Source organism: Oryctolagus cuniculus, chromosome 1 (genome assembly GCF_051225735.1).
Source record: "Oryctolagus cuniculus isolate XC-2025 breed Fujian yellow rabbit chromosome 1, ASM5122573v1, whole genome shotgun sequence".
In the NCBI taxonomy this organism is placed as follows: domain Eukaryota; kingdom Metazoa; phylum Chordata; class Mammalia; order Lagomorpha; family Leporidae; genus Oryctolagus; species Oryctolagus cuniculus.
The window spans coordinates 155,133,351-155,150,282 of NC_142867.1; the positions used below are offsets into that span (position 1 = coordinate 155,133,351).

Below are 16,932 nucleotides of genomic sequence, written 5' to 3' on the forward strand. Positions count from 1 at the left end.
GATAAAAAAGTAAATCTTTATCTTTTTAAAAAAGTATGAGTTTATTTTGGTGCAAACAAAAATTTATAACATGAAAAATACATATTGTGAAAAAATTATGCAAGAGTATCAAAATTTCTCCTATACAAAAATAAACTCATATTTTTAATTCATTTTTCCATGAACTTTTGAAGTATACTCATGAGTCCTTCTCCTTGAGTGTGGGTGAAACCACACATTAGATTTCTAGTCAGTGGATGCTGAGTTTATCAAAAAGGGAGACTGTCTTGGGTGGGCCAGACCCAGTGAAGTAGTCCCTTAAAACACTAAAATAGGGGTCCCGGTGTTGTGGCCCCCTAGAGTGCCAGCATCTCATGTGGGCACTGTTTCAAAGCCCAGCTGTTTCACTTCCAGTCCAGCTCCCTGCTATGGCCTGGGAAGGCAGCAAAAGATGACCCAAGTCCTTGGGCCCCTGCACCCACGTAGGAGACTGGGAAGAAGCTCCTGGCTCCTTGCTTTGGATCAGCTCAGCTCCAGCCATTGTGGCAAACTGGGGAGTGAAACAGCGGTTGGAAGACCTTTTTCTCTCTCTCTTCCTTTCTCTCCTACCCTGCCTATCTGTAACACCGCCTTTCAAATAAAAAATAAATCTTTTTAAAAAAACTGAAATAGATGACATAATACAGAGACCAGCTCCCACTGGCCTTGAGGAAGAAAGCAAACAGCCACATTGTGAGCCTTGAAAAGCTGATGGCCTCAGTACTAGTGGTACAATAAACTCAATTCTTCCGACAACCTGAGTGAGCTTAGAGGAGGACCTGGAGCTCCAGAACCCAGTTCCCACCAACACTTTGATTTCTACCCATGAGACCCTGCTCAGAGAAGTTAGCTGCATCCTGCCCATAATCCTGACTTTTTAGAAGAATCTATTGCTAAACATGTGGTCGTTGGCTATATATCATTAGAAAACCAACACAGAGCTCTGGGGAATTAAAACCAAACTAAAACACAGAGGCAAAGGTGAGAAAAATATCTGATAAACACCAAGAAAACTACAGGCTTAACCCTAGAGTTCAATATCCTACTAATGGAACTTACAGAATCAAAACAATAAAGAAAATGTTCACATTAAAAACTGTAAAAGAAATAAGGTATTTTTTCTAAGAGTTCATCATAATTAATGGGGAGAAATATACACTAATGCACATCACTGTAAATGTTAGAATACCATGGATAAAATGACAAAGAAGTAGGTCACACATAAAAGAATGGGAACAGAATGGCATCAAACCCCTCCAAAGCAACCCTGGAAACTAGAACATCACAGAGCCATGCCTTCAACGATCTGAAATTGTTTTCAGTCTAGAATTCTGATCAGCCCAATAATCCATCTACCTGAAGATGTTCTCCAACACAAGGGAGACTTAGGGACCAGACAAATAAAGACAGAACACAGCAGAGAGGGCTGGGAGACACCCAGGAAGACAGCAAAGGGCAATGGAATAAGTTACTCAGATTGAAGAATGGGGATGGAGGACTGTGGGAGGGTGAGTCCAAGGAAGAAAACAGAAACTCACTGAGTCTCTTAGACATTTTGAACAAGTATATCTATAGAACATGATGTAGTACAGATGTCTAGGTGACATTAAAAAAACGCTTAAAAATTAATAAGTAAGAAATAAGGCGCCGGTGCCAGGGCTCACTAGGCTAATCCTCCGCCTGCGGCACTGGCACCCCGGGTTCTAGTCCTGGTTGGGGTGCCGGTTTCTGTCCCGGTTGCTCCTCTTCCAGTCCAGCTCTCTGCTGTGGCCCAGGAGGATGGGCCAGGTCCTTGGGCCCTGCCCCGGCATGGGAGACCAGGAGGAAGCACCTGGCTCCTGGCTTCGGATCGGCGCAGCACGCCGGCCGCAATGCAGCAGCTGTAGCGGCCACTTGGGGGGTGAACCAACGGAAAAAGGAAGACCTTTCTTTCTGTCTCTCTCTCTCTCTCACTGTCTAACTCTGCCTGTCAAAAAAATAAAAATAAAAAAAAAGAAATAAGGTTATACAGGGAACACTATTTAGACAGCCATAGTAATGTCAACATTATATAGCAATAGAACCAAAAACTTTAAAATACATGGGAGATGAGAGCATTTCAGGAATGGAAAGCCAAGACACTGTGGCAAAAAAATGGCCTACATGAAGGATCTCTGTGAGCAAGATCCCAGTGGAAGCACCATCAAAAAAGGAGGTACCTTTCTCTGAAGGGAGGAGAGAACTCCCACTTTGATTATGGCCCTGTCTAAATAATGTCGGAGTTTGTAGACTCAAAAGGCTTCCATAGCCTTGGCAGCTCATGACAAGATGATCACTGACGTCAAAATAAGAGTGTCAATTGTTAAATCACCAACAGGAGTAACTGCACTTACTCTCCATGTAGGATCTCTGTCCTTAATGAGTTGTACTATGAGAATTAACGGTAAAACTAGTCTTCAAACAATACTTCATACTTTGTGTGTTTGTATGAGTATAAACTGTTGAAATCTTTACCTAGTATAGAGTTGATCTTCTGTATATAAAGATAATTAAAAATGAATCTTAATGAAGAATGGGATGGGAGAAGGAGTAGGAGGTGGGACGGGAATAGGAGTGGGAGGTCGGGTATGGGGGGATGAAGCACTATATTCCAAAAGCTGTACCTATGAAATTTATATTTATTAAATAAAAACTTTCTAAAAAAAAAAGAGGAGAAAAAATACACAGAAGAATCAGAAGAGAAGTGGAGAACTGGGGTGTTAAGAGATGAGAGCTGTACCTACTGACAAACTTAAACCTTCACCAAGCAAGTGGGAAACCAAAGTACATTTGGAGACTACACAGGGCACAGCAGCTCCGGCAGCGTGTTCCTCAGTATCCGTGCACTCAGTAAGCTCAAGAAGAAAGAAGCAAAAGCCAAATGTGATATACAAGGAGGAGCAGGGTAGGCATTTGGGGCATTGTGCAGTTTCGATCTTAGCACGATAAAAATTTTCAATGTATACACTTGTAGTATTTTGACTAAGATATTCTTCTATATGTCTGCAAGCTGCAAGGGACCAAAGAGAACAAGGCAGCTGTTCAAATTGGTTTCCACATAAGCCATCTCACCTGTTGGTTCAGTTCAATATTCGGCTGAGTAAACAGCACCTCCACGATATCTGAAATTCAAATAGAAGACACATTATTTAAGAAATGAAAGGTAGAAAGCCTGAAAAAATGAGGCATAACAGTTTTTAAAGAGGATCCTATAAAAGTCTGCAAGGAAATTCTTAGAACAAATTATTTTTAAATTTATGTACAAAAGCACCTAAGAGTCTATAAAAGTAAAATCATTTGGGGAAATACTCTGTTTTCAAACAGTTTTGGTTTTTGCATTTCACATAACATCTATAATATGGAAATATTTTTACATCACTATGAGCTAACTTACCACACAGAACTAACATGTTTACTAGCTAAAATAAAATAGGCTTCTGTTCAAAGATAACAAAAAATTTCCCCTGACTATGCTATTCAAATTTCTAAAATTTGTTCAGCTCTTTGTTTCTCACTGCTGGGTTTATTTTTTGTGTTGCAGGAAAAAGTAAAAAGAAAATGAGCGATTGGTAGCTTTTTTTTCCAAGATGAAATACATCTAGAAATTCAAAATTCAATGTGTTAGGGCCACGGTTATGACAGAACAGGTTAAGCCAACGCCTGCAACACTGGCAACCCATAGGAACACCAGTTTGAATCCTACCTGTTCCACTTTTGATCTGTGGTGTTTTTTTTTTTTTTTAAGATGTAATTACTTACTTTGAAAGTCAGAGTTACAGAGAGAAAGAGAGACAGAGACAGAGACAGAGACAGAGATCTTCCATCTACCAGTTCACCCTCCAATTGGCCACTTGGCCAGAGCTGGGTCAAGCTGAAGCCAGCAGCTTCATCCGGGTCTCCCATGTGGATGGCAGAGGCCCAAACACCTGAGCCATCTTCCACTCCTTTTCCTCAGGATATTAGCAGGGAGCTGGATGGAAGTAGAGCAGCCAGGACATGAACCAGAGCCCATATGGAAGGCTGGAGTTGCAGGCAGCAGCTTTACCCGCTGTGCCACAACACTGGACCCTGTCTGCTCCACTTTGGAACCAGTCCTGACTAATGCCCCTCGAAGGCAGCAAAAGATGACCCAAGTAGTTGGGCCCCTGCCACCCACGTGGGAGACCCAGTTTCAGTCTCCTGGCTTCGGCTGAGGCAGTGCTGGCTGTTGTGGTCATTTGGGGAGTGAATCAATAGATGGAAATTCTCTCTCTCTGTAGTTCTGTAACTCTCTGTGTATCTTTCAAATACATAAATAAATCCTTTGGAAAAAAAAGAAATTTAATTTGTCATTATCATTGATTATAACAAAATATCCACTGATTCACTAATCCATGCAAATACTGTTTCTTCTCAAACAGATGGGATTAAAGTAGACATGCAAGTCAGAAAAGGGTACCTTGGGAAAAGCAAAGAAGGATCAGTTCTGCCTTTTTTTTTCTTTTTTTTTCTTTTTTTTTTTTTTTTTGCAAGATTAGATACAGGCTTTGTTTTTATGTTACTGTTGTTTTCTGGCAATCTTTCTAAACTGTTCTAGGCCTGAAAGAGGAAAGGAAGTTTCCAGCATTTCAAGTGAGAGGTCTGCAGCGGGCTGACTGACCACATTCCACCCAGGGATATGCACGGCTTCCAGGAATGAAGCTTTTGGCTGACGTCTTACAGGACTCAAAAAGTACTGGCGACCTGATTTTTTCATTTTTGTCAACCTGGTTCCCTTAGGTGAAACGCATGTTCAGCAGCATAGAAATTTCTAACAAACAAAACGTGATACCTTTGTGCCCGCCGTGACAGGCCCAGTATAAGGCAGTGCTTCCGGCTTTGTCCAAGCCATTGACACCCACTCGGTTGTCCAAACACTCTCTCAGCCAGCTCAAGTTGCCTGGAAGAATTTCACACTCATAAAAACACAAGAAAAAAGTTTTCATATTTTGTTTCACTTTTAAATCAATTTCATCCTGCATAAACTTCTATTTGTACTGGATTAATCCGTGAGTCTTAAATTAAGATCTGTCCACTAAAGCATTTATTATGGTAGGTTTGGACTTTTAGTTTTTATTAATGGAAAGCATTAACATCAATCTTTAATGGTATGTTAATGAGAAGAGCTTCTTAAATGGGTCTACTTAGGGCATTTCTATTCTGTAAAAATACATAGCTATGCATTTTTTCCTTTGTGAAACTGTAGAACTTATGGAAAAAATAGTCAAACCTAAGGACAAGCAGGTACTATTCACATTCACGTTTAAAATGCACTTTCAGTTCTTCCAAGAAAAGAAACACTAAATAACCTACTGAAAATTGGTGTTCTTACATTCTAAAGTGTGACAATTTAAAATCATCAGGCTAATGCCTTAAGTATCTAATTTACAAAAAAATTTAAAAATGCAAGTTTGGTAGCTTTACTTATCCATAATCTTCAACCAATAATTTCCTTTAGCACATTCAGATTTCATAAATATCCAAAATACTCAAAGAATGAACAGAAGCGTTGCTCAACATTGGCCCTCCTGGCATTAGGGGTTAGGAAATACAAACAAAAGAGAATTCTTTGTTGTGGGGACTGTCCTTGCGCAGTAGCATGCTGATCAACATCCCTGTACTCTACCCAGAAGATGCCAGAAGCACCCTTCAAATCACGGTAATCAAATGTATCCTCCCATTGGCAAATATCTCCAAGGGTGTGGAAAGAATCACTCCTAGTTGAGGTCCTTTGATCTACAAGATGAAGCCCAAACAAGGCCCCTCATAGTTCAGCCATGGCACTCCCCTGACCCATCTCTGTTGTTCATGCCCTTCCCTGACAATCCCTTGCCAACCACAACCAACACTCTCCTAGATGCTGAACCCCCAGGAAGCCTCCACCCTCCTGCCCAACAGTTACTCCAGCCTCTATGGCCCATTTAACTGAAATGCCTTTCCATGGTGGTACTTATCACACCACATCATAAATATTCTGGTCCACACATCCTGATTTTGGAAACCACAGACTGTGTGTTTCAACTTGCCCATTGCCACTACTGAGTACAGGGCAGGTAGGGTACTCAGAAGTGAACAAAGATTGCCTCTGGGGAAGGCAAGATTTAACTGGGAAGGTGGAAGAAGGAACTTTCTGGGATGATGGAAATGTTTGAAATGTTGATCTGGGTGTGGGTTACATGGGTGTGTGCATTTGCCAAAACTTATAGAACTGTGTAATTAAAATCTGTACATTCTGCTGAACTGTATACCTCAGTCAAAAAAGAATCACACATACCTCTTTTTGCAGCTTCATGCAATGGATTGTCAATGGATTCTGCCTGTTCGGCCACTGGATTGGGAACAAAAAGTGAAAACCTAATGTTAAGACCGCTATCCAAGTTAACCACTGAATTCACTCCCTCACCACCATCCTCAGGCTTCGTGAGGGCAGGACCTTGGACCCTACAAAAATTCAACAGATGGTTCCAGCTTTAAAAAGCAGCTGAATTATGTGTTAACTGAAACCAAGCCAAGCAACAAGGCAATAACACGGCAATTAACTAGAAGTATAAAAAAAGCAAACACAGTAATTAGCTGGAAATATATTAAACACACACACACATACACATCTCTGACCTGCATACCAGTTTACTCAAATATTTAGCAATCAAATTGCCAACAAAAAATGAAAAAAAAAACATGCTGTAAAACACCCTACTTTGAAGATGCCTAAAAGTAACTGCTTTCCCTGAGTGTAGCAATACAGGAAGAAATGAGGAGGAAATATTTTGCTTCCTGAGTTCAGAGGGCAATCTGCATACCTGCGCTAAGGAAGGTGTGTTCACTGTTGTTCTAGAATCAGCAGGAGTGGAGTGCCAGAGGAAGATTAGCAGTCAAGGAGGATTTCACAGCCCACCTTCCAGCCATGAAAGGGCTCTAACAACACTTCCCTGACTACTGGAATCCAAAACAGCAATGGCACATTTTCCACCTTCAGTGTCCATGTCCAAGGCTGGAAATGGAGTTGCATTACCAGGGTATACCTGGGATTTCAAAGGTGAAGGCAAGTGTATGGGTGTTTAAAGTCATTGGTGTGGCAGGGAGCAGACACTTGGTACAGTGATTAAGACATTGCTTGGGCTGGCGCCACGGCTCACTAGGCTAATCCTCCACCTGTGGCGCCAGGACCCTGGGTTCTAGTCCCGGTTGGGGCGTCAGATTCTGTCCTGGTTGCTCCTCTTCCAGTCCAGCTCTCTTCTCTGGCCTGGGAAGGCAGTGGAGGATGGCCCAGGTCCTTGGGCCCTGCACCCGCATGGGAGACCAGGAGAAAGCACCTGGCTCCTGGCTTTGGATTGGCATAGCGTGCCGGCTGTTGCGGCCACTTGGTGGGTGAACCAACGGAAAAGGAAGACCTTTCTCTCTGTCTAACTCTGCCTGTCAAAAAAAAAAAGACATTGCTTGGACATCTGCATTACATATTGGCTCTGCTCCCAATATGGATTCAAAGGCAACAGTGATGGCTCAATTAGCTCGGTCCTTGTCACACACATGGGAAAACTGGATTGAGTTTTAGACTTTTGTTTTGGGCTTGGCCCAGCCCCAGCTGTTGCAGACATTTAGGGAGAAGCCAGCTGATGGAAAATACTCTCTCTCGCTCTTTCTCCTTTTTAAATAAAAATTTAAATAAATAAAATTTTAAAGTCTCTCTTGGCAAAGAATATTACCACCCCAGGATCAAGGCAAGCAGGGCCCTTGTGCAGGGCCCCCAGCGTTAGCCCTCACCTCCTACATCCCCAAGGAGATTTGAAGTATCTTCCTTGATGTTTTCTAAGTCTCCTTCCAGTGCTTGTTAACTGGTGATTGATGCCAGCTCTATCAATCTAAGGATTCATCAAGCACTAAATTATAAAGGAATCTTGGAAATCTAGATACAACCCTTTCATTATACAGAAGGGGATATCAAATCCTAGAAGTAGCAGCTATGTTAACTAAGATGCTCAATTATTACAACATGGAAAAAAAAAAAAAACAGATCAAACTGAAGAATTTTGTTAGCAATCTGTGCTCCTTTGCCTTTACTTCTATCTTTCTTTCTGAAGCAAAAAAGAAAGACTTACAGCAGATAGATAGATAGATAGACAGACAGGCAGACAGACAGACAGATATAAAGAGAGCTCACTCCCATCAACTGGTTCACTTCCCAAATGACCACAAAAATCTCCCAGGATCCACATTAGCAGGAGCTGGAGCCAGGATCAAATCCATGCACTCCAATGCCAGAGGCAAGATTCTTAGCTGTTTTTTTTTTTTTTTTTTTTTTTTGGCAGTGTCTTTTTTTAATTATTATTTTGTTTAAGGAATACAACTTCATGCATTTAATATACACGGATTTGGAAACATGATGCTTCTTTCCCTGCTACCTTCCTCCCACCATATTCCCGCCTCTCTTCCTCCTCCCTCTTCCTGTCCCATTCTTATCTTTTACAGAGATCAATTTTCAGTTAAAATTAACCAGTGGGCCAAATGCACCCTCCTACTTGACTAATGTCTACCTGAGTGTTTTGTCTGTTTTGTCTGTCTTTCAGCTAGAAGCAGCTTCATGACAGGAGCCATGTCTCATCGCTTGAGTGTCCCAAACTGCTATACTAAGGAACATCCCTGCCCCCCAAATGCAAGGGCTAGCCTAAGAGACAATCTGTGAGATTCAGGTTAACCACATGGGAGAAAAACAACTTCTAAGAGTCCCACAAAGTAAAACCATCAGTGTTTCCTTGGAAATCTTGGGTTCTTTCAAGAATACTACAATGCATTCTCGTTAGCCAAGGAGTCAGGCTCAGGCACATCTGGTGTTCATGCTCATTTTATTAATTAGAGGCTCACTGGGTGAAAAATGTACTGGATAGGCAGTAACGCTATTGATTCTTCAGCCACAGCAGCAAGCTGAAAGGCCTCAGAATCAGATAGTTGAAAGTTAAGAAGCAAAGCTGAAATAAAGCCCCTCTGGCCACACTTACCGTAGTTACTTGGAATGAGTCCAGTCCTGCCTTTGCAGGTGCCTTTCCACCAATTGGTATCACTCTGGTGAAAGAAGACGTAAATCCAGTTTACATGCAATTGCTCTTAAAATCATTTGGCTTATAGGGCACATGTGTCCCATAAACAACCATCTTCCCTCCCCACACTCAACAAGCTTTCTCATACTTTAGCTATGGTGATCCATTTCCCTTAACACTGAATTACAAATACATAGGCACCTGACACAAACAGAGACACTTTATCACAGAGCCTCAACAACCAAACACATGAGAGATGTATGAAAGAAAAGGCAGAAAATATCGCATTAGTCTAGCTCTATGTTTTTTTTTTTTTTGGTCTAGAACTTCTTTTATTATCTTCAGGATATTTTGGGGGCTTTTCTAAAGATCTCTATTTACTCTCATTTTGTGGTAACATTTTAATTACAAAAATATTTAAGGCCGGCGCCATGGCTCACTAGGCTAATCCTCTGCCTGCGGCACCAGCACCCTGGGTTCTAGTCCTGGTTAGGGCGCCGGATTCTGTCTTGGTTGCTCCTCTTCCAGTCCAGCTCTCTGCTGTGGCCTGGGAAGGCAGTGGAGGATGGCCCAAGTCCTTGGGCCCTGCACCCGCATGGGAGACCAGGAGAAAGCACCTGGCTCCTAGCTTTGGATGGGCGCAGCACACTGGCCGCAACGCACCAGCCATAGCGGCCACTTGGGGGGTGAACCAATGGCAAAAGGAAGACCTTTCTCTCTCTCTCTCTCTCTCTCTCTCTCCCTCACTAACTCTGCCTGTCCAAAAAAAAAAATATTTAAGCCTATACAAAAGTAGAAAGAACAATATAATAACCCATTTCTCAACTGCATGAATCATTTACCAATGGCTAATATCATTTTATATATAGTCACACTATAATATCCCTCTCCTCCTGGATTATTTTGAAATAAATTCTAGACATCATGTTATTTCATCTGTAAAAATTTTAGTGTCTCTGAAATATAAGAATTTTTTCAAAGATAATCATAATACCATTATCATGGCTTAAAATCTCTTTAGTAATAATTCCTTAATATCAACAAATATCTAGTTTAACATTCAAATTTCCCACAGCTGGCATTGTGGCACAGCAAACACAGCTGCCACCTGTGCTACCAGCATCTCATATGGGCATCTGTTCCTGTCCAGGCTGCTCCACTTCCAATCCAGCTCAAGGCCAATACACTTGGGAAAGAAACAGAAGATGACTCCAATGATTGGGCCCTGCCACCCATGTGGGAGACCTGGAAAAAGTTCCTAGCTCCTGACTTAGGCCTGGCCTAGCCCTAGCTATTGCGCTCATTTTGGTAGTGACCCAGAGGATGGAAGATCTCTCACTCTGTCACTCCCTCTCTCTCTCTCTATAACTCTTTCAAATAAATAAATAAATCTTTTTAAAAATCTAAATTTCTAAATTGTCCCATATATTGAGATCCAAATAAGGACCATTAACACAACTGATTGACTTGGCTCTCAAGTCTCTTCTAACCTATAAATTCTCCCTCCTTTCTTTTTTGTTTTTTGCAACATATTTGTCAAAAAATAAGCATTTGGTTTGTTCTGTAGAGTTTCAAACAGTCTGGATTTTGCCTGCTGCATCCCTGTGTCATCATCATTAAACATGCTCCTTTGTTTCCTGCATTGCCCATAAATTGGTAGTTAGTTCTAGGGGCTTAATTACATTCAGCTTCAAATGTTTTCGCAAGGTTATTTCATAGGTAGTATTGCTTTCTTCCACTAGGAAAAACATAATGTATGGTGGTCTTTTTTGTTAACAGCCATTGGGAGCACAGTGTGGATCCATTATTTCATAGGGACTGCAAGATGATGACATTCTAATTCTATCATTCCTTTCTCATTTAAAGAACTAGGATATGTCTTTGAAGAGAAACTTTCTTCCTAGGTTACCCAGAGATAAAGTTCATGGAGAGTGAATGCTGATTTTTTTTTCCCTTACCCATGTCAGAATTAAAACTTGGTTCTCTAGTATCCTCCCCTGCTGACCAATGATACCTGTTTGCTTAGAAGGAACACTAGGAGCTCATAAACTTGAGCACACTTACTGTGCTTCAACACCTGGGGCTGGTACTCTACCTGATGCTGCACTTGTCCTACCGCTGACTAGGGCCCTCTTCAGATTACTCCCTGAGTCCTTGCAATGTGGCCCAAGCAGTCTTTATCCTTGCTTTTGGATAACAATGTTCTGGGGCTTTCTTGTATCTTTATTGCCCTAGATACCTGGCACCAGCTACTGCTCAAAGAAAACCTGTACCTTTTAATGGGAAATACCATATGAGGAGTCTTCATAAAGTTCATGGAAAATGTGTATTATGAAAATACTACACATGGATTTCAACTTTTTTGCACCAAAATAAACATTTTTATTTCCATTTTCCCTGTATTTTGATGCACTATTACAGTACAATAGTATACTACAGTACAATAGTACAACTGAGGTGGTCATTTTTTCTAGGCCCTTTCAAATAGCACAGCAGAGAGTATTTTTGTTTTGTTTTATTTCAGACAAAATATGACATGAGGAGTGGGCACATCCCAGCAGCTCAGACACTTGTGTCCCACACTGGAGTGCCTGGGTTCGATTCCTAGTTCCAGCTCCTGATTCCAGTTTCCCCCGTACAGACCTTGAAGGCAGCAGAGATGGCTTCAGTAATCTTGTTCCTGTCTCCTGCCTGAAAGAGCAGGATTGTGGTCCAGATTCTTGGCTCTGGCCCTAGTCAAGCCCCAGCTGTGTGGGCATTTGGGGAGAAAACAACCTCTCTCTTTCTCCCCACTTCCCTACCCCCACTCCCCACCACGGTTTCTATCTCCCTGTATCTTTCTACCCTCCAAATCAATTAATTAATTAAAAATGTATGACACGATACTTCCAATTCAAATAAAGGAGAACTGAAATCTACTTAACATCACCAGTTTTACATCTGTACATCTTTTCTCCAGTGTTGAAAACAGCAGTGATCACCCTCACCACCAGTGACTCATTTGCTCTAAACCACAATACACAAGCAACCATCTCAGAATTAGTAACAGCAACACTTCTCCAACAAGAGCATGATGAAAAACTGTTAGCAGTCCTTTTTGTTCTTCATATATATTCTACCAGGATGTTTAGCCAAATCTTTAGCTGAGTTTTAAAGTCAGTTGGAACAGTTCCTATCTGTGTGGTTATGCCAACTATCACAGTCCATTTAAGTTCATTTGGTTCATTCTGCTTTTAATCTGAGGGGACTGAATTTTTCTGTTTAATTTTATAACTATATAAAAGTATACATGAATCCAAAACCAAATTTAAAAAAAAATTTTTTTCCAAAAGTCTGGTTTCTATGTTTAGTTTGCCCTATTATTTCCCTTCATCCTCATACAGAAAACTAACTTTTAAATTTCATTCTATGATTCACCTTTCCATCTTTTATTTTAAATTAAGAAGACCTTAATAGCATGTAAAGACATTTCTTATTCCTTTGCATAGCTGCATAATACTCTACTTGTGGACATACCAAAGCTTATTCAACTATTTTCAACTAATGGGCATAAAGGTTATTTTCACTCTTATGCTACTGTATATTGTACTAGAATGGACAGATTTGTGCATATGTATTTTCAGGTTCATATACATTTAAATAATTTACAATACTTTGGCTAAATTAGTCTTACACTGCATATCTTTAGTACATGTATAGTATGAAAAATGTTAGCAGGGCTTACCATGTCAGTAATGTAGATAATATCACCTTCCTCAAAGTATAATTCATCTGGCTGAAAGAAAGGAAAAAAAGTTTGACTCCATGTGATCTTCAGGAGTTAGAATATAGGGATTCTTTGAACTACATATGTTCCAAACCCTAAAGTATCCTTACAGATAATGTGGTTTTCATATATTTAGATCAGCATAAAAATTATAAAACATCATTGATAACTTAATACATGAAGAGAAAGCTGATTCCATGATGAAACTCAGAGAATTACACATAAAATAAAGATTGCCTCCATACACATCTTACATTCTTCCCCAATGAAAGCAAGGCATTTTTATATCAAGATAACAAAACCTCTTATAAAATTCTTAAAGATGAATTTATTTCTTCATAAAAGGATAAATGCCTAGAAGTAAAATCATGAAAAATAACTAGAACCTAAAATCATGAAAAATAACTAGAAGCTTGGTTCACTTTCAAATGAGACCTCAATCCTTAAATACTTTAATATCAACATCTGCTATCTGCTTACTTTGAGAAAAATCATTATCCTATTTTTTCGTGTACAGAGAGAATAAGCATTTCAAATTTGAAGAGAATGAATATATAACTCAATCATTAAAATGGCTAAAGAGCTAAAAGATTGAAGCAGCAACTCAGTCGAGACCACAATCAGCTCTCAGGGGTGAACTCATTACACACAATGTCCTACAAACTCTCTGAATAAAGCCAGCACTTTAATTCACATCTTTTCTCATCAGTAGTAGATAACATGTACCATGATTTATTGAGAATGAATTGCAGATTTTTTGAAATGTTTACATCTTCATACTCAGTAGAAAATAGAGGACACAAAATTTCACATGGGATAAGACACAATTATGCATGAAATATGCAAAGAAAATTTTCTAAATTCTCTATTATTAGCATGTATTACTTTGATAACATTGGTGGTGAAAACACCTTTTTTAAAAAGTTTTGCGGGGCCAGCACTGTGGCGTATCAGGTAAAGCTGCTGCCTTATAATCTCATATAGTCACCAGCTTGAGTCCTGGCTGCTCCACTTCCAATCCAGCTCCCTGTTAACATACCTGGGAAAGCAGTGGAAGATGGTCTATATGCTTGGGTCCCAGCACTCATGTGGGAGATACAGAAGAAGCTCCAGGAACCTGGCTTCAGATTGGCCCAGCTCTGGCTGCTGTGGCCATTTGGGGAGTAAACCAGCAGATAGAAGATCTTTCTCCCTCTCTGCCTCTGCCTCTCTGTAACTCTGCCTTTTAAATAAATAAATAAATCTTTAAAAAAATTTTTTTAAAGTTTTTGGTATTCTGATTATAGTTGCTCTTCCATACAAATAAAATTATGCTAGTGAAATAAATTAGATCATCCATTCTTTTTTCCATTTGTTAATCTCCTCCTGGTAAACTATGACAAGTAAATATGACTCTGTATTAGTAATTTATTTAGTTTCAAAGCTAATCCAGATTATTACTGTAACTATGTCCCTTGGATATCAATGAAGACTATATCAGCTATATTAGGCTACAGGAACCACAATACATGAATATTTAAATATATCACAATTCAAACATAAAAATCACAAATTATGATTAATGATACTCAGAACATACTTACCTTTTTTTCCCCAAAGATTTTTTATTTAATTGAAAAGCAGAGTTACAGAGAGAGAGGAAGAGACACAGAGAGAGAGCTTATATCTGCTGGTTCACTCCCCAAATGGCTGCAAAGGCCAGGGCCAGGTCTGGGCCAGGTCAAAGTCAGAAACCAGGAGTTTCTTCTGGGTCTCCCACGTGTGTACAGGGGCCCAAGCAATTGGACCATCTTCTGCTGCCTTCCCAGGCACATTAACAGGGAGCTAGATCAGAAGTGGAGCAGCCTGGTCTCCAATCAGTGCCCATAGGAGACGCCAGTGTCTCAGGCAGAGGCTTAACTTGCTGAGTCACAGGACCAGCCCAAATACCTGCCTTTAAAAGGTAATTACCTACAGCATTTGCTGCATTTATACTTTGGTTTACAGAGAATAGACTTATACAGAGTACAAGCTACACAAAATCAATTAAACCCATGAGACCTGATGACATATACTTTAATATTATTTGAAGTAAGTATTTAGGAGATATTAGATACCTCTAAGACTCATGGAGGCAATCCTTATTTTATGTGTAATGATGATCAATGGCCAATATTGCTACCAATATGAGACAGATATAGAAAATGACTAGAGAAACAAACTGTTTCCTTTAGTATTTGCTGCAAACTCAATTAATCTGAGAGAGACCAGAAAGAGGACTCAGTCACACCACGGCATCCCAGCTGGACCAGTGGTCTTGGGGCCTTACATTTATAGGGAAAGGCATAAAAGTGGAGCAAGAAAGAAGTATATAGAAAAGAGAAGAGAAGTGACTTGCAGTCTTTGGAATGCTCTGTATTTCCTGGAGCTCTGTAAGAGTTCAATGACTCAAAGAGCTCTTTCCTATCCTAAAGCTATCCTGGCCATATTGCTTTTCTACTGCTCCAAAAGCCAATCTCACCACCCACCTATGTCTTAGAATAAATCCTCCTCAATTTGTGCCAACAGAGAAATTAAGGAGCTATCTTCCACTACAGTTTTAGCCTCCTAAAATCACAAAAGTCAAATCTGCCTAAATTTCCACATTTAATTAGATCTCTCACCCTTGAAACCAGAAAACAAGTATGAAGAAGACACCTTATAAAGCAGACAAATAGGTTTTAAAAACAAAGCATGCGCAACATGCACACACACACATGAAATTCCCATGATTAATCTTTCTCTTAAAATCAGTAAAGGTGGCAGGCATCTGACCTACAGCGGTTAAGATGCAACTGGGATGCCCGCCTTCCACACTGGAGTGCCTGGATTTGAATTTCAGCTTCTTTTCTGATTCCAGCTTCCTGCTAATGAACACCCTGAGAAGCAGCAGTGATGGGTCAAATACCTGGGTCCCTGACATCCAGGTGGGAGACCCAGATTGAGTTCTGGGCTCCTCACTTCAGTCTGGCCCAGCCCTGGCTGTTGCAGGCATCTGGAGAGTGAACCAGCAAATAAGAGCTCACTGTCTATTGTCTACCTTCTTGGTTTCTGTGTGTGTGTGTGTCTGTCTGTCTGTCTGTATATTTCTCTTTCTCTGGCTTTCAAAAACAACAAAAATGTTTTTAAAAGTAACAGAGTTGGGGAATGGGAAGTAGGTTACTTCATGGGTACAGAGTTTTATCACAAGTGACAAAAAATGATTTGCAACTAGGCAGAGGTGGTGATTACGCAACTCTATGCCTAGACTAATTGTCACTGAGTGCTTCACATTAACATGATTAATTTTATGTGACTTTCACCTCAATTTTTTAAAAAATTAATAAAAGCAAAAAAGAGTTAGAACTCTTAATGGCTTTTAAGCAATTGTTATCCATGGCTTGATGAAGGACATCATTTGGAAAACAACATTAAATCCTACAGTAGAGTCTATACTTGGTGCTGTTTCAATTTTTAAAGCAGTCATTGCTGTTCAATAGCGGTGTCCGCCGCAAGCCACCTAATGGGTCAGACTTGTAATCACCTGAGGCAGCAACAACAGGCAGTTGGTGTCAGGTAAAGTCAGTCCTCCCTATGTTTTCATCCTGAGAAACAACTGTGGGCAGTTGACTCACTTTTTTTTTTTAAAGCTTTTATTTAATGAATACAATTTTCATAGGTACAACTTTACGAATATAGTGGTTTTTCTTCCCATGCTCACCCTCCCTCCCCTACGCCTATCCCACCTCCTACTCCCTCTCCCATCCCATTCTTCTTTAAGATTCATTTTTAATTAACTCTGTATACAGAAAACCAACTCTCTACCAAGTAAGGACTTCAACAGTTTGCACCCACACAGACACACAGTGTAAAAAGTACTGTTTGAGAACTAGTGAATCACTCCCAGACACAATGCTACGACCTGTAAAATATCTTCTTCCCAAGAAATCAGAGCTGCTTTCCTAACCTAGCTAAGCAGATGATCAACCACATTCTTCAGACTATTGACGGCAACGGAGACCACTACATGATTTTAAAAACAGAATTTATCTACAATATTCACAGTTTCCATTAAGACACCAT

At 40.2% G+C, this 16,932-nt stretch overlaps 1 protein-coding gene across 3 annotated transcripts in view; it reads right to left on the minus strand.

The window, feature by feature from the left end:
• The window catches only part of OSTF1 (osteoclast stimulating factor 1), a 60,631-nt gene that overhangs the window by 9,836 nt on the left and 33,863 nt on the right, over positions 1-16,932 (minus strand). For all 3 annotated transcript variants that reach the window (XM_089336718.1, XM_051846611.3, XM_089336717.1), the window contains 5 exons: positions 12,811-12,861; positions 9,048-9,111; positions 6,329-6,382; positions 4,847-4,954; positions 3,109-3,158 (listed from right to left, as the gene is read on the minus strand). In XM_089336718.1, the coding sequence (XP_089192844.1) occupies positions 3,109-3,158; positions 4,847-4,954; positions 6,329-6,382; positions 9,048-9,111; positions 12,811-12,813 (279 nt within the window). In that variant the 5' untranslated portion in view covers positions 12,814-12,861. The remainder of the gene's footprint in view (positions 1-3,108; positions 3,159-4,846; positions 4,955-6,328; positions 6,383-9,047; positions 9,112-12,810; positions 12,862-16,932) is intronic.